Source organism: Bombus fervidus, chromosome 13 (genome assembly GCF_041682495.2).
Source record: "Bombus fervidus isolate BK054 chromosome 13, iyBomFerv1, whole genome shotgun sequence".
In the NCBI taxonomy this organism is placed as follows: domain Eukaryota; kingdom Metazoa; phylum Arthropoda; class Insecta; order Hymenoptera; family Apidae; genus Bombus; species Bombus fervidus.
In genome coordinates, this window is record NC_091529.1 from 134,540 (window position 1) to 153,269 (window position 18,730).

Sequence of the window (18,730 nt, forward strand, 5' to 3'; positions counted from 1 at the left end):
AGTCCAATTGAAATTTTGTCAAACCGCAATTCAGGTAAAAGTTTATTAAGAGTTCAGTTGTTCAGTTGTTAATTCAGTCTTCCAACAATTATGCTAACTCAGTACGATATTCCACGAGTGCGATCGACCATACGCATAAACAAGGTGAAAAGTTAAACATTGTAACATTTTCTTTCCCGATTTCGGACTTGTACCACTTCATGTATGACTGACATGTACGACTTCAATAAAATTATTCATTGAATATTATTGTCAACAATTAAGCCGATATCAGAAATATTTATTTATTCCAAGAAAACTTTAGTCCTTCCCGTGCTAGTACTCTTGCACATAGCGGGTAAGCTGAAACGTGGAATTTTATTTACCAGTTGCATTCATACGCTAGTTAACGCTATCTATACGGTTACATTAACGGATTAAAACATCAAAGATACAACAGTTTGGAAATTCAAAATAGTGCTGCGCTCTAGAAGAGTGCGACAAGTTTTTGAATCGATTCGGTTGTTGCGGAAGTAATTAGAGCACAACCTCCTGGGATATTTGGAATAGTGTCGCGATCTAGAAGAATACGAGAAGTTTCTGAAATCATTCCATTCAGTCGTTTGCCTTATTTCAAAAATAACAAATGAAAGTCGAATTAATCCATATAGTTAATAACTATTTGTTGCAAATATGGTGGTGACAGCAACCACCGTTTTGACATAAATATAACTCGAGAAATCTAAAATTCGACATCTAAAGTAACACATAACGGTTACGAATATTGAAGATCAAGACCAGATCGTAACACCTACATTTTATTGTTTTATGTCTTCTTAACCAGTTAGCGGGCGGTTGCGACCTCTTTGAAAGGTGTATACCTAAAATGTATCGTAAAAAGTAAGCGATGACGAAACACTGAGTATCTGTGGCTGTTATAATATAGAATTAAGTTGTAATGAAATGACTGTTTTATTTTTTGATTTTATTACTGCAATTTACTGCAATTGCTAAATTGCAATCTAATCAACAAATTATAACTACTTTTTACGTATAACGAGTATACTGGCCATAACACAAAATATTGCCATTTCTTTATGACAAGTATACTCATCAAAGCTAACTGGTTAAAAACGCTCAAGAAGATGTATTTCTATTATTAACAGTTAAGAACAATTATTTTTACAGGTTTAAAAAGTTCGGTTTTGTAAGAATTAAGATTCAATTGCAATTGTTTCACTTTATATATGTACTTCATTGTCTTGCTTTAAACCGCAATTCTTAATCAGCTTTTATTCTATTATTTATTATGACAATTACGGAACGGAGTACTTTCACTGGTGCGTTTCCAAGGATTCAGTGATTGATTCCATCGGTGGGAATGTCGATGGAGTATATTGGTTTTCCCGATCGGGAATATATTCGGCTCAAATCCAATTACTCTGAATATCGACGAATCACAAATATTTATGACATCAGACCGAATTAAACGAGCATTTGAAGAGTGAGGCGACGATAAAATACGTTTCTGAAGAAACGCGCGAAGAATTAATATTCTTGCCGCGAATGAAGTTCCCACTTTTACGTTAGACCAGCGCGGTAGCCAATTCGATTATCTGCACCGCACAGCCGTCGGTGCGCATTTTCAGATCGTCACCCCCGATAATTCGCCTTACATTCTGGCGTTTTTTATTGCTTCTTGATTGCCTACCACCGCACACTATCCATCCCATTAGGAATCATCCGCGTTTTCGCGATGATGCGTTTTTTCCTTTGAGTACTCTTCTCTTTGAACTTCCATCGATCGAAGCTTGGTTTAGTTATCGCGAAATCGCGCGCAGCATTCTTCTTCTTAATTTAGTTCATCGAGTTCATCGAGATTACCCATTCCGCGGATGGAGCAATTAGTTCCCCAAGATGAGGAAACAATCATACAACGTTGTTGACAGGGAGGCGGCGAAAATCTGCTTCAATAAAATGCTTCAATAAAATTCAGAGAAACCTGGCTTCCCTCCGGAAGGAAACCGGTTTAAGTACCTCTTAAATTCTAGTAAACGTCAATGTGCCTAATACATTAGCTATTATTTATCAGTTAATTTCTCATTGTGGTCGACACCTTCCTGACAATATCGCTTAGTTAAACAAAAAACGCGAGAGGAAATTAAAAATTGAGCTCGAGAGAAAACTACCGTTCTGAGGAAATATGTCTCTGAACTTCTTTCGTTTGACACAGTAGGGAAACTTGGTTCGGGAAGTTTTAATGATTCTTACCAAACTGTTCTCTTATACGACAGGGAAACACTTCAGAATACTGATGCACTTTAGGCTCGATCTTGTTCAAACAGTTTCTGTTGAAGTGTGGCACATAAAAGGATATACGCGGAGTTCCGTTTATTGCGAGGATTAATTAATCAGCTGTAAGTGTCAGAACATCTGCTGATATCCATTATAAATTGAATGTTTTTACTAGTATTTTATAATTATATTTACTTAAGATTTTGTAATTATTTTACTATAAATTTGTCAACTCATTTCATTTCATTGGCGAACTCTTATTATACGAATTTTTTGTTGGCCAACGAGTTCAGATAAATGGAGTTATATTATAGACATTTTTTTATTTACGAGTCCATTGAGGAAAAGTCAGTGAACAATGATTGCACTGTACGTAAATGAAGCAATGCTCATCATTACTTTTGTTATACTTTATACCTTAATTTGAAATGTGTTTTGTAATTCGTTATTTAATATTACGCGTTACGCATTTTCGATCTATCAGCTCGAAACAGTTCAATTGTTCATTAATAAACAATTAAATGCAACAATTTTTACCACGGTTTCCATTAGTGACAGTTATCATGGATTTCCTCTTCCACTTTCATTTTTCAATTACGTAAATTATTTTTTACAAGTACTTTGTTTGTAGATATGATTCAGATCGAAGCGAAATCTAAATTATTGAAGACTCAGCCGCGACAAACACAATAGCTTTTTTTCATTTGTGATTAAAGTACTCCGGAGAATTGAAATATCTCATGGATACGCGATAACTAATAAAACGTGTCAGTGATTTTTGGTGATTTCATCGTGCCTAAACGTTTTTCATTAATAAAATTCGATTTTTCCCCTGTCGTTTACTTGCTTTTCATGTCAACACGCTTTAATTCGTTGCGTACAATACATAAAAGTTGTCACGCATCGTTCAATTCGATCGCTCTTTCATTGAGTCTATTTGCACCGATAAAACATGTCGATATACATAATTACTTTTACAAATTCTGAACATCAAATATGTCAATGTTTAAAAATATAGCATACATATAACATTTCGAATAGCATTCGAGGCATTTAGTCTCGTAACAGATTGATTATTTTTCAATGTTATTGAATAAATTTCCAAACAAAATATAACCACGACGTTAATCAATACAGGCACGTACATCGTCATAATTAGCCAGCTAATTAAATATATTCAGTAATTTTCACAGCTAAACGTGGCAAAAAAGAAAAAAAAAAACGGAAAGAGAAAGCAAGGTAACGATCATTTCAAACGTACCACTTTTAATTCGTCAATCTGGCCTGTTAACTTTCTTCTTCTGGAGAAGTTAACAATATTCTCCATTGCGTTAAAACATTATCAGTTGGAGGCTTTACAACTCCCACTAGTTATAATATCCTAAAGTAACTTTGAGTTGTGCTATTGCTGTTGCAACGCTATTATGGTGCATCATTGTAACTATTATAAATACGACCGGGCTAGCGAGTTTCCAATCAAGGACCTTTGCTTTTAAAGTCTCTGTAACGCAGTTGCGGCTGTTTATTGAAACGTCTCTCTTTGAACGTCGCTTCGCCGATTGTCTTGCTCGAAGCGCGAACGACCAACTTTTAACAAATTCGTTCCACAATTTCGCTTTTCCTCGTTCCATTACTTTAATCGCGAATCGAGAATGAATGTTCCGCGTAATTATGAAATCTGCGCTTTTCTCATTCTGTTCCGGAAGTAATTTTTTAGTTTTTATATAAAAAAAAAGAACGAAATATTTTATATATACTGTAAAACTGTATGCATTTTTGTATCTTCAAAATTTCTCATAAATACATAAAAAGAGACAGTGTAATTATCGGTTATTTCTGTTAATGTCTAGCTATCAATTGTGACAATTGTCAGTTTAAACTTAAAAAAGGAAATTATTTAATTTTTAAAACTAATAAATATTTATTCCTTTTCTCTCTTTACTGTAAACTAAAATAAATAAATTGTATACTTTATTTTCTAATGCTCAGGACTAAATGATAATTTTACTTAAATAATGCAAGACATTTTTTAAGTATGCATGTAATATAAATATAATCGACGTATACTTTTATCAAGTTCTTGGATACTGGACTACTATCATATTGCTTGAGAGGTGACTGCGGATTTTGAGATTAAATGTTAAAAGTTCTCAAGAAAATTATTATGCAATTCTGCTATATTTGTGTTACATTAAATAAAACTTAATAAAAACAATAAAGATGAAATATAAAGCAAACCAAGAAACTTGAAAGTTGATTGGCTGTAACAGGTGATTGTCAACGCGTCTATAATTTTAACTAGTTAGAAGTGGCCACTTGTTACAAAACATATGAGGTATATTGACGTCACTTAATTACTTTCAACTTTACATTTCTTAATACCATAGATATCACTTTCTTTTTTAGAAATAATTTCACAGATAATGAAATGTAAAAGTGGTGGCAAAGATTGTGGATGTTTTTTCTTAATAAAATGAAACCGATTAAAGTAAAAATAAATGTTAATGATTAGTAGGACTATTATAAAATATATATAAAATGGAAATATTAGTAAATAACGTCAAATCTATTGACTGAACATAGATCGTAGAGTAAATGTTGTAGTTTTAGCATGGCAGAGGTTTGCGAATTGCTTGTATAAAAGGTAATTTTTGGATATAAATAAGTTAAATTCATAGTTCTTTATAACTTGGCTATGAAGTTATAGTTATTATATTTCAAATATAATACAAGTATAATGCAATTTAACATTTTTAAGAATGCTAGAAAGTGAGAGCCACAAAAAGTTCCTATTCCTGTAGAATTAACCATACATGCAAATAGTTGTTAGAAATACGAACAATATTACCATGAATGTATGCATTCGATATCAATGGAAGAGATTCGAAGTGATGATCGATTAGAGGAACTAGTTTAAAATTCGCTTTAATTGATAACATACAATGGCTAGTATTGTCACATATACCAGGATAAGATAGTAGGATAAGGTTTCTGCACGATACTGTATAGACTCTAATGGAATGCTACCGCGGTGATTTTTTCGGTATATTGTTTATTGAGTCGACGAATGGGCTAATATTCACCGCGTTGTTGTTACATAAACGGTATATATTATTGATAAAGCGGTCGTTATCAACGAGATGGTTGAGACAACGTTATCAAAAAGAGACAAAGAAAAGAAAAAACGTAGGAACGTGTCCCTTTATTTTCTGTTTTTCATTTGAAGTCAATATTCAAACAATACTCCATGTGTAACTACGTTGCGATAAATCGCGGAGAAGCTCGTGACATTTGCTGCAACAAAGTACACACTTGGAAAGTCTTGCTATTGAACCCGTAAATTATATAATAGTCATTTAGTTAATTTGCTTCGATGCACTCGCCAAATTTGCATGTATCAGTTTAATAGCAACAGAAGTCATCGAAGTCGTTTTAAAATTACAAAATAGTCATTAAGGTCGTCGGTATGTAACATCAATCGAAAATCGTCGAAATCGTGTCATTAGTGATTGAAGTCACTATTAACTAGAAGCATTAAAATTGTCATGTTATCTATTAAAGTTACTTGAAGACCACGAGGTCGTTTCCAATAATGTCAAATGTTTAATAAACGTATAAATGTTATTATAGATACTTACAATTATACTTATAATTAGTTGTGAACTATTTAAAAGGAATAAAAGTGATGGATGGGTTCTACAACATTATTTCCCAATTTATAGTTCTATATAAAACCAATGATAAAATCTATAATAGTCGATATTATATATATTTCAGCTACTGCTTCAATATAATTTAAGAGATAATTCTTGACGCTGAAAGAAGACGAAAATCAAGAACAAAAAATTGCGACTTCGGCTTTGTTTTTTATTTATTGGCAATTAAAAATCGACCAAAATATCCCTGCACGTGAGCGGGCCTCCTTACACGAACGAAGGGAAGTCAGCTTAAGCAATGGTGTGAACAACGTGTCAAGCGCCTACATGACGTGAATGAAGAAGTGCAGGTTTGCTTTATTATATTTGACATTTACAAAAAGTGACAAGGCCTTACCTTAATAGCGCGTCTCGGGAATCGTGTTAGATTCCTCACGAAAGAATGAATGAATATGCTCCATTGAAATATTCACCATATTAGCTTATTTCGAGAGCTTTTAATATTTCTATCAGTGAATATATTGTACAATGATAAGACTAAATTTTTATTAGATTAAAAGAGGATTATTAACACATTTTTGTTGTTCTCAAACACATTTTACTCAATACAATGTTAGATCTACAAAAAATACGTAGCCTTTAAATCTTTCTTAAATTGTGTTATCTAAACAATTCAATATCTGTAATTTCTATAACAAAAAAAATGTAGTATAGAAGGATAAGTTGATCATAATGAAGGCTAAAACGAATATGGATAAGATGTATATGGAATATGGAGCTGATGTGGAGAGAAGATAGGAAACGCTTATCAGTAAGTGCCGGTAAGTACAAGAGTGTGGTGCCTCAGGTGACATATTATTGTGTTTATACCTTCTGAGATGTCGATAAACGAGGCAAATATTAGCTCTCGATAGATAGCCCAATCGAATTAACATCTATTTAAGAACAAATTGATAGTAGAAATGTTTTTGCAGAATCTGGTTCGGAACAATATTTAGAACGAAATAAGCGACTTTGAAACAATTTTGCTCTGGTGTGTTTTAAAGAAATGTCGATCTTTCTTTTTACATTTCGCTTTATATCTTAGAGTCTACTCGTCGTACGCAAAAGGGTTTTAGTAAAAAGTTTTAATTAATAAAATTATCTTTAAAACGATACTTATTATATAACTATTGTTAGGTTATAAATTAGTAAAGGGCGTGAAGAAGTTTGTTTTTCTTAATTGTAAAATGCAATAACTTTCGCATTTTTCATTCTATTGTAGTAAAACTTATTCCTATTAATTTCTGCGACCATTTCACGTAATTAAAAAAGAAAACGTTTCTCTAGCACCAAATCCCTCCAAGATAGGTTTTTCTTCAAAAAGATCGCCAACGCTAGACTGTTCAATATTAAGAGATGCGACAGATGTCGTTCTACAGTTTACTACTTGTATTATACGCGGATCTATTTTCGCATTGATTGGTTGTTCATAAAGGATAGAAAAACGCTTACAAAACTGCTCCATTTTTGCAACGGGCGATCAAAGAGCAATCAGTGAGGTCCAGTTTAGTACGTGAGACTGCTGAAAGCTCCGCACACCATTGCTGACTCAACCACTTTCAAACTGTAGCTCATGGAAAAAATCACGCTATCTTGGCAACTACACACCTTTGATAAACAGTTTGATAAACGTAGCAATGATAATCGTAAAGAAATCAATATAGCTAGCACTTTTAAGAGTTCAGCTGGAAGAGGGATAATTACCGGACTGAGTACTTGTCAAATTCGACGACTAATTCATTAGAAGCAACATTTTTAGGCAGCGGAAGATAAAGGGGATATAAAGCAAAGAATGTCACCGCTAATCCTAAGCTGGGCAGTACGTACATCGCAAGGAGCTACAATATAATCAAACCAGGTATGAATGACAAGTTTATGTACATAATCGCACAAAGTACGCTTCCATAGACAATTCTGTAAACAAAATTGGTCACTTCCATTGCTTCCAGTGACGAGCTAGTGGACGATTAGGCACAATGAAATAATGAAATCGGCGAATACTAGATAATTTTCTATAACAATAATTACAAAGGAAGAGATTTTGCAAATAGAACTCATCAGAGGTCTACCTTTACGAGATATAAAAGGTTTCATCCCGATAGCTTAATCCAGTCCGAGCAATCGACAAACATACATAAAAATTCGATTGTTGCAAAAAATATTCTTCATAAAAAGCAAATGCAAAACAGGCTTATGGCAAGACCAGCGAAAGAGTATGCCCTATGAGATAGAAAAGTAATCATCCTGATTGGTCAAGCCGTCGTGAAGAAGTTGGCGAACACAAAAAAAAATAAACATATTTATACAGAATGTTCAGCAACAAGTGTAGGTAATTTAAGGGGTGATTCGTGAAATTAAAATAAAATAAAAAACGAAAATAAAAAACTGTATTTTCAACTTCATTTTTTAGTTATTAACAATTAAAAATTAGACGAAATATCCCTGTACGCGAGCAAACCTCTTTACACGATCGAAAGTAGGTCAGCCTAAGCAGCGGTGTGAACAGGGATCCTCAAATCGAACGATACATGGGTAGTAACTTAGCTCGTACAAGTAGTAGAAAAGAAGATTATGGCATTCGAATACGTAAATTATGGTGCGCGAGGTTTTGTAAGAAAAACCGTAGATTAAATATTGAAACTACTAATTCATTAAAATCCATAGCAACGTAACGAAAACTGTCCCAATGGAATTTTCGTGTGGAGAAGACTAATGTTTCCGCTAATCCTTTGCCTCCATGGATAACTAATAAATAATAGCACATATAAACAATGTTTATACAGATTTCATACACTCATCGCAATCGTTCCATCCGCGGATATTCACAGAAAAATTACATACGCATCAAGCATTCTTGAGGTACTACTAAATGTGGTCGAACAGTGTTACAACTTGTTACATAACGTGTTTTAGTGATTTTAGAAACTGGGTAGGAAAGTAAAACTATTCTGGAAGGATAGAATTATTTCGACAACCAAAGAAAAAAAAAAAAAAAAGAAAACAGAAAATTAGGAGAATTGTATAGACATGAAGTTGGAGTTAATTGTAGATTAACTGTAGTAAGATTTAAGTTATTCCACTGTAGATTTTTTTGTACCTTTTTTTCTAAATCTTTCTTTTTTAACATTTCTAGTTGTTTGAACTTTTCAGTTGCTTTATTTTTGTATTCTTCGTATTTTTGTTTAATCTCTTTGATTTAGTTCCAACGCAAGTAATTTGGGTGTGCGGTGTGTGTACTGTGTGTACTGTGTAAAGTGCGTGTTGTAAAGTTATTTGTAAAGAAAACAGAGGCTATACTGAACATTTACTGTAATATAAAATGATTGTTATCTTTGTTACGACTTTTCTGTGAACAGTTTGGAAACTCGCTATGCGTATGTGATCTTTCCGCGGGCACTCGCGAAGGGGACGATCGCAGTACATACGTGAAGTTTGTATAAGCATTATTCATATGTGCATTTATTAATTGTTTATGGATGCAAAGGATTAGAAAAAACATTAATTCTTTCTACTCGAAAATTCCATGAGGTGGTTTTCGATATGCTATAATAGATTAATGAGGAGGCACAATAAATTAAATTTTTGGATGTCATTACTTTCTTCTCTACAACTGGTACGGGGTATGCTGTTACCCATGTATCAGTCGTCCAGTCGTGTCAGTCGATAACAGATGTATTTATTAATGTTCATAAATAATAACTATCGAATGATAACGAGTACAAATTCGTTATACGCAGAATAACAAAATTAAGTGCTAAATTTATGCTTCAGCTCGCTTTCACTTCTTTTGTATAATAGATACATTTGGTCAAACAACCAATAACAAATACAGATTAATTATAACGTGCTATTATTATCTTGCAGATTATCCTATATATTTGTTAATTGAAAAACATGTTAACCAATCTCAATTTTGTAAACGATTATAATAACAAGTGATATAAATGTTTATGCAACGAATAAATGGAAATTATTTACATATCTAATGAAATTTTTAATTGAAAATATAAAATATCATCTAACACACACTTTAATTCTTAAATATGTTTGTTTTAAATTTTCACATATAACATTGTATATATTTAATTTAGAAGTAAACTCGTTATAAAAAAAAATCTGCCACGGAATTCAAGCCAAGCTCCTTTGGCAAAACAAAATAGTAGAGACTTTTCTTTAAATTACATTTTTTGACAACAATTGTTATATTAAGTAAAAATATAGGAACAAATTTGTCTATACTAGTCTACAGTTATCTACACTGCATGGACATAGTTATCAATACATCTGTTAATCATATTTTTTAAGTAATTGTCACAAATTTTATCTTATTTAGGGTTTTTTAATTACAAGGCATATATGATATAGAAGAAATAATAGATTTCTAATAAAGTAACTAAAAAATGAAACCAATGGAATGCATGTAATGTATACTAATTATAATTTATACTATTAATAAGTGACCTAATACTTATGCTGAAAGTGTACGTAGAAAATATAAAGAAAGAAAGTATAATGAAAATCGTAACATAATTCTGCACCTTCGGAGCGATAGAGATTTGTAAAAAAAGTTTGTACAAAAACGATCTTTAGCGTAAAATTCAAGGTAAAATTTGTTTAAATTGCAACGTATTCTACTCGTCACAAGGAACAAAAGATTCAAAAACACTCTGCGTCGGAAATGATTCCCTCTCATAAAAAAATGTTAAAGATTTAATAATTCTTAAATTGGCTTTACTCACAATATATTTATATTTCTATGTTTATATTCGCATTTGTGTTTATATTTACATTTACTTGTAATAAAATAAATAACATACTATTGATGAAGCAAAATACAGAAATAATAGAAGAATTTTACGCGCAGGGAGGTTTTCGCGATAATACGATATTCAGCGACTAAATCCATAATTTGGCGATCAAAAATTAATATTGCGACATGTCAAAGATCAAATTGACCCCGTATTCCTACAGAAGAACAAGTTATCGCCCTTGCTCACGCATATTTACTGATGAATATATGAAACAGGTCCTCGATTCAGCTATATGACAGCGCGGTGAATACGCGAGGAAGCTCACAATTTTATAAAATTCGTCACGTTCAAGCACTGCAAATAGATATGTCACTCGATAATATTTGGATGCTATTTAAGTTGCAACTATGTTTTTTGGGCCACGTAACGAATGCAGTAGCATTTTCAATCAACAAATGCCAGAATTTAGATTCGCGATAAATCACATTCAATAGTTTGAAAAATTTAACAAGGATAGGCGGGAATTATGTATTTAGATTGGTTTTCCGGAAGGAGAAATCACTTGCAATCTACGGATCCTTTGAGACTTTTGTTCCTCGTGATAAGTAGAATACGTTGGAATGAAAAAAGAAGTTGACTTTGAATTTCAAAGTTAAGATTGCTTTTGCACAAATTTCTTTTTAGAAATCTCTACCGATCCGAAAATGTAGATTCATACTACGATTCTCTTTATATTTATTTTTCTTACACACAGCACATATATTTGTTCTGGCAGTGCTACCATATGCCGTGCACACATATTTCCTCCAATGCTTATCGGTACGAACCAAGATCGCACGATTCCACACTCCCTCTCTTTCCATCTCTCTGTCCACACACTTCTCCTGCCGCGTTTGTTCCTTTCTCCCATCACCAAGAACTCATCGGTGAATAGTGAATAGTTGACCAGCGAAGGCCCATATTCTCAGTATCCATTTTCTAATGACAACGCTTTAGAGACCTCCCTATTCATCCCCGATACCACAGACGAGTATACAACGTAGACTTTGCATTTTATGAACCCTCGTGTCACATGTTCTAAAATATCGACCGTTTAAAAAATTCGAAAGTCTCTTACGCTCTCTGTGATTTATGCTGGTGAGTGTGTAAACTATATTCAATCGAATTAATAAAGTTGGTAATGTCACAAACGAGTGTGGTAAAGTTAACAGGACTAAAAATCTGCGATAAAAATATTTCTCTGGTTAGAAGTTACATGTGGTTACACGATTACAATAGAGACAATATATGTATTTATTAAATTTTCAAAAACTTAACGATTTGACGACAGCAGTTAAATTTTCGTATGAGATAAGTTTAATTATACATCAACTAAAAATATATTTATCACCTTATAGTTTCTGCTAGAGCATAACGAAAACGTTATCAATTTCTGGTATTTTTTTATACTTCGTTTAAACACAAACAAAATCAACTTTTATTTGTCTACATGATCAAAATATTTGTTTATATAATATAGACCGTAAGGCATTGATGATTTTATGAAGATTTAATGAAAAGAAAAGTACAAGTATGTATCTATATACACTATTGTGGGGCATGTAACTGGAACCACTTCGATTACTACATAAATAACGATTTTAATGAAAAATATTTTATATAAAAGTTGAATGGTTTCAAGAAGGAAATAATTTAATGTGACTAGTTTTTAGTAATTATTATGCTGATTACCTAGATATTTCTAAGATATTTATAAACAACTGTGAAAACTATCGTTAATAGACAATGATATGTGTGTATTTGTGACACAGTCGCAATTATAGGCAACATGTTCCCCGTTTCGTTCGCCGCTTAGCGATTTGTTTACTGTACAGCCATCAGCCATCCATCTGTTTATCTTTGTATCTTACTTCAAGAATTTAAATGAATACCTACAAAAATCTCATTTACTACTGTAGAAGTGACGTTGTAAGAAATGCTTTCGAAAAATTTACTTCAGTATAGATGTGGTTGTAGCATAAAGGAATTGACAATCTGCATATTTGCATTCCTGAATCTCTTTATTTTCTACCTGTATTAAGCTCGTAGAAGAATTAATGTAAGAAAATGTGAAGTTCGAACGCCTAGAATGGCTGTTTGGTTTTCGTCACCCTCGACTGTGGATCGAGAAAGTATCGACGTTTGAGGGTCATCAATGCGTGTCGTGGGCCAGCGGGCCCCGAAGTTTTGCATCTGCGACGCCTGATATATTTGAGTATTCTTTATACAATTGTCCATTTTTCGATGCCTGTTGCTTCTTTCTGCATATTGATACAGACGGATTTCGACGAAATTCTCAGTGTAAATATGGGTGACATAACTTTTCAATATGTGTTGTTTAAATTTTTATTACAGACTCAAATAAAAATGTTGTAAAAAGTGATCTGTACTTCTTTCTTCATGGAGCCGATCAAATGTATTGTTTTTAAAATTCTTTTTATAATTCTTTTCTTATCTAGTCAACTAATCCTTCTATCATCTTAAAAAAATTCAAGTTGTTTGGTCTAGTTTTAATAAAGCTTTTGTGTTCTGAAGGGCGATCAAACACTTTCTCGAACCACTGTATGTGATTTGAACAAAAGACCAGAGTTAAGTTTGGGTCAGATCATGATATGATAGATCATGGTATCTAGACGCCGCGAGGCTGCTGGCAACCAACACTAATGCATATGCTCCTAGATCGTATAAGTATAGGCAAAATAGTAGTACCCGTAGCTTTTGCGAATATCTCTGAAACTGGAGCTGCCCGATGATTACATGTACAAGAAAAAGTTGTTAAAATCATGCCCCCGACAACATATTCCAAAACCATCAGAATCGGTGAAGGAATGGTCTTTCCTAATCAACGATCGGTTCCCACGAAATGACTCGAATGATTTCAATTGATACAAAAATAATCTATGCAAAATTTGATCTCGATTGGCTGAGAGAAAACATGGAAATAATTATTTAAATGAAATAAAATCTATTTTATTCTATTATCTTCCAAGCTATTCACTGTACCGAAAAACACAAAAGTTGTAGATTAGACAAGACGCATCCTTTATGTTCTATTATTCTTTATCGTGTGACGATTGTTTTTCGGACAAATATTTAAATTCGAAAATGTTTGCAAACGAGACTACTGAACATTCTCTACAAAATGCCTGATCCGAATTAAAATATTAATGAGACAATGCTAATACAATTATGAACATTATGCGGTAATTATTAAGAAAGTAGCTACTATCTTCGATTTCGATAATTGTGAAATACGTTGCAAAGCTCAACATATGGTACAAGACAAGAGTTTCGTTCCCATGCTGATCAGATCAGCATGCTGTGCCTATTGTCCGATTCGTGGTGGTCGCTTTCTAAATAATCGACAAGTTTTGCAGGATTCGATTTTCTTTTTTTTTCTTTCTTTCTTTCTTTCCTTTTGGACGACCTATAAAAAATTAATGTATGATCTTTTTTACTGTTTTGTCACACATTAAATAAAATGTACCGCCGTGTAGACACACTTAATATTTAATGTCAATATGTACATTTATGGGTATCATAACTGAAGGCATCAGTTTTCATATTATTGACTACGCATTGAACGTCTTAAAAAGAATTTTCAAACTTCATCACACTGTTATATATACTCCGATGCTCCCCCTTTTCCGGTGCGTGTCGAGTATCATATATGGGTGTCCTTTTTTTCTTTTTTTATTTTTAATTTGTGCTTCATGGCCACCTGGGACAAAATTCATAACTTCTAAATTAGTCAATTTTGGACCTAAGTACGCTAATACCTTTTTAAAAAAAATGCAAAGCTGCCGATTGGTGTATAAGAAAACATACGTGGTTATTCAAACAATTGCAATGGTCTTGTTTTTTTATTGAATATAAAGCTTTTAGTCAATTTACGTTATTGCAATTTGTTGTTAACTGAATACTGACTAACTTTAATTTAATAACTCTTCATAACAATATAGAAGATATACTTGAAAAATCGTGGCGATCAGTTTACATACGTAGGTTCGAAAGGAAAAAGTCCTGATATTTAAGCAAGGTCTGTACAAGGTTAATAGTAGCTCCACCAAAAGTAATTAGACACGAAATGAGGAGACAAAAATATGAGTACAATTTCAAAGTGCATGTTTATTTACCAAAACAACCGAAGAGTTTGAAATTTTACTATGTAATTAATATAACAATCCTTTAATTTAATTTAATAATGGTCCAGTGTAGACATATATATTGATCGCCTAAATACCTTTTTAGAAATTATCCGTGTTGGAATGCAACGATATTTCACGTATAAGCACAATACCCTTACACAGACACCCACACAGGCACTTGAACAGGACACTTACACAGGTCATACTCATTACTGTATAGAGAGTGGGGTTCAAAATATTTAAGGGGGCATGGGTCACTACTTAAGTCTAGTCTGAGAGTAACTTTTCTTTTTTTTTTTTTACGTGGGGAAATCCTCATGGACGCCTGACCGCCATCTGGGGGGCGGCGGGTAGTGTCGGACTCTTACCGACTAAAACCCCACAGTGGTCTTCATGACGCTTGTCAGGAGTGTCCCGGTTCCTTTCTTTAGATATGCTACCGCAACACTCCTTCGTCGTCGTTTGTTGTTGTGGGAGGCATCGTGGTTAAGTTTGGCAACGAGGAGGAGAGGGGGACCTAGTGCCGCATTTCCTGGGCAGTCGTGCGAGTCTGAGGGGAGGGCCCTAGTGCCGCATTTCCTGGGCAGTCGTGCGAGTCTGAGGGGAGGGGGCCCAGACCCTCCTCAGCCTGACGGCTCCTTCGCCGCGCACTTCTATGGCGGCGGTAGTAGTGGTGCCGCGGTCGCGCGGCGTTGTATCGGTTCTCTTCGGAGAGCCACTCTGACGGGGTCGCCTCTTTTCTCTCTGTTCTTCTCCGCCCATTCCTTCGCTAGCATTACTTGCTCGCAGTAGTTGCGGACGGCGGCTAACTCCTGTTGGCCCCTCGTCATGGCCTCCATGACCGCTTCAGGGGCTAGCCTATCGCCGATGGTGAGGCGTAGTACGCGGCGCGGTCCTTCCCACGCTGGGTAGCGCTCCAGTGTGTGCTGTGCCGTGTCTTCCTCCACTTGGCAGTGGTGACAGATGGACGTCACCTCCCTTTGAATTTTTAGCAGGTACTGCCCGAACACGCCGTGACCGATGAGTACATGCGTCATCCTGAATGTGAGTGGGACTCCTCCGCGGTCCCTCCAGGCCTCCCAGTTGGGAAGGATGGCGCGAACGGCTCGGTGCGGCCGCGTGGTGTCTTCCTCCAGCAATTGGGAGCACCATCTTTCCCATATCCTTCGCTTTGCCTCCCTCCGGATGTCTTGGACCGGCCGGTCACAGTTGGTGGGCTTCGTTCCCCCGTAGCCCGAGCCCAGATCCCTCAGGTGGTCGTACACCTGTTGGAGTGCGAGGGCTTGCAGTTCGAACGGAGGTGACGCAGCTAGCACGGATGCCGACACATGGGATATCGTTCTATGTGCGGATAGCGGTCGTCCTGTGTAGCCTCCGCAGTAAGGTCAGGCTGCGGCGGTTGGCCATTAGATCTCCGGCCCATATGAAAGCCCCGTAGAGGACCCGCGATCGAATCACTCCCTCATATAGGCGGCGCACTCCGGTTCCCGCTCCTCCGATGTTCGTTGGTAAACCGCACAGAACGTTGGCTGCTGCCGTCACTTTCGGGACCAACAGATCGAAATGTGGACCGAACGTCCATCCGCTGTCAAGGGTGAGACCCAGGTATCTCAGCTGGGATCTCACCGGGACTTCCTCTCCGTCAATGTCCACGCAGAGTTTAGGAGGGGGGGGGTCCTCTAGTGCGATGGTCGAAGAACCCCAGTGCCTCTGACTTGGTCGGCGGCACGTTCAGGCCTAGTCTCCGGATGGCGCGCACTGCGCATGCCACGGCGATCTCCGCGAACCTCTGTGTCTCGTACCATCCGCGATCCCCGGCCAGGACCAAAGTGTCGTCTGCATAGCACACCATGTCCGTGCCCGGTGGCATGGGGCATCGGAGGACTGAGTCACATGCCGCGATCCACAGAATGGGTCCCCATACCGATCACTGCGGGACCCCACACACGACCGGTCTCTTTTCCTCTCCGTTCCTACCGGTGTACGCGATCCATCGATCGTTGAGGTACGACCGGATGAGGCGTACTAAGTACGGCGGTACCTTGAAACGCTGCAGCGCCTCCATTATCCCGTCCCAGGGTATGGTATTGAAGGCGTTTGTGACGTCCAGGGAGACCGCTAGCGCCACTCCTTTCCAGGAGACCATGGCTTCCGTCGTTGCTCTCACCCGCTTCACCGCGTCCACCGTCGATCGACCTCGCCGAAATCCAAATTGGCTGTCGTGCCATCCAGGTGTGCGTTCCGTCGTGTGGGCCTCCAGATGGGCGGCGATTATTCTTTCGAATAGTTTGCCCACCTCGTCCAGAAGGCATATTGGCCTTCGCCTTGGTACGCGGACGGCGAGACTGAATATTATTTCAACACAAACATTGTGTCTTTCACAAATTATTAATCTTAACTTCAAGATTAAATTCTAACAATCCGAAATTAGAAACTTAATTACCTAGTATCAAACACAGAACTTAATGAATAAAGCTACTTTTATCATGTTTGTAATATGTTGTTGTTAATATATAAAGATACAACTTTTCATTTTATGAAGTTTTGATTTTCTTCTCTTCTGATTTGCATACTTCTGTGTGCTTCCATACGGACCTGTACATATAACATGTTAAATGAGAGAAAGGTGAAGAAAAAAAATTTATATTGAACGTACCTTAAAAAAATCGGTAAAAATCAATTCTCATATCCTCTTTTAGTACATGCGATTGTACATGCGTTTCCGTCACCTTAGTTCCACTATTGCTTTTATAAGTAAATCATTAAATTTTGGAAAAATTTTGGATAACGATGCAATAGTGTTAAAAGGATGGGTTATGTGAAGGCGTGAAAGAAGGTCTTTACCACCCCAGAGTATGTTTAATGTTCATAATGAAGTCATGCATTGTGCTATTACAGGCAGAAGAGAAGAATGTAATCGAAAAAGCAGTGCAATGCACGTATGTACATATATAACAAAAGCAAGAATGTAGGCGAAAAAGCAAGACAATACACATATGTACATACATAACAGAAATAGAAGTTTTCTTTATTTATTTAATTTGTACTTTACAATTTGTCCAGCTGGACATTTAGTAAATTTTTTTATTTTTGTGATATGCTCTTGTAGTAATGTGACTGCTGTTTCTGGATTAGTGTGCCTGACTACTACATCTGTGTCATCCGCGAATGTCAGTATTTGCCGTTGTTAGTCGTTGTAACAAGCCTGGCTATTACTTATAAATCTGTTCCATATTTCGGATATCAGCGCAAATTTTTCTGTTTGTAATCTTTCGAAGGCTTCCAATGATCTCGTTTCATATGCACCCCGGGCATATAGAATTCTTAGAAAACTACGTAACTCAGCAACTGTGATTGTCCGTATTTTTTCAAAACTCGCTGCTCCTCGGTTTGAGTGTTCTTTTATGTGTTCTATTTTGTGTCTGTCAATTATCAATTCGAAAGCACTAGTTACACAACCCGACATAATATTTCTCTTAGCATAGCCAGTAAGCCCTGCGATATCCTCGAATATCATACGAACTGGCGTCTTACCCCTAGATCCGCTTGCTTCCAGTTTTATCCACTGTGTCCCGTCAATTGCAATTTCAATTTCACCTATTACATTTTGGAATGTGCTTGGAATGTTACGACACATTTTCAAGAAGTTTTCCTCTTCACTATACGAAGATCCCTCTATCTCTCCACTTTCAGTGTTTTCAGAACTTTTACTGTCAGCTTCGCTTTAGCCTAATTCATATTGATCTTCTTCGGAGGTATCCTTAGAACAATCTTCATTGATGTTGACAATTTAGTTCAATATCTTATTATATTTCCTGGA

At 35.9% G+C, this 18,730-nt stretch overlaps 1 protein-coding gene across 1 annotated transcript; it reads right to left on the reverse strand.

The window, feature by feature from the left end:
- Positions 1–15,563: 15,563 nt before the first annotated feature.
- Positions 15,564–15,947, reverse strand: LOC139993824 (uncharacterized). The gene has a single exon (XM_072015901.1). It carries the CDS (start codon positions 15,945–15,947, stop codon positions 15,564–15,566), a length of 384 nt encoding a protein of 127 aa, XP_071872002.1.
- Between the last annotated feature and the right edge of the window lie 2,783 nt (positions 15,948–18,730).

Coding starts and splice junctions, on each gene's coding strand:
- LOC139993824 (XM_072015901.1), bottom strand. CDS start 15,947: ATGACGCATGTACTCATCGGTCACGGCGTGTTCGGGCAGTACCTGCTA.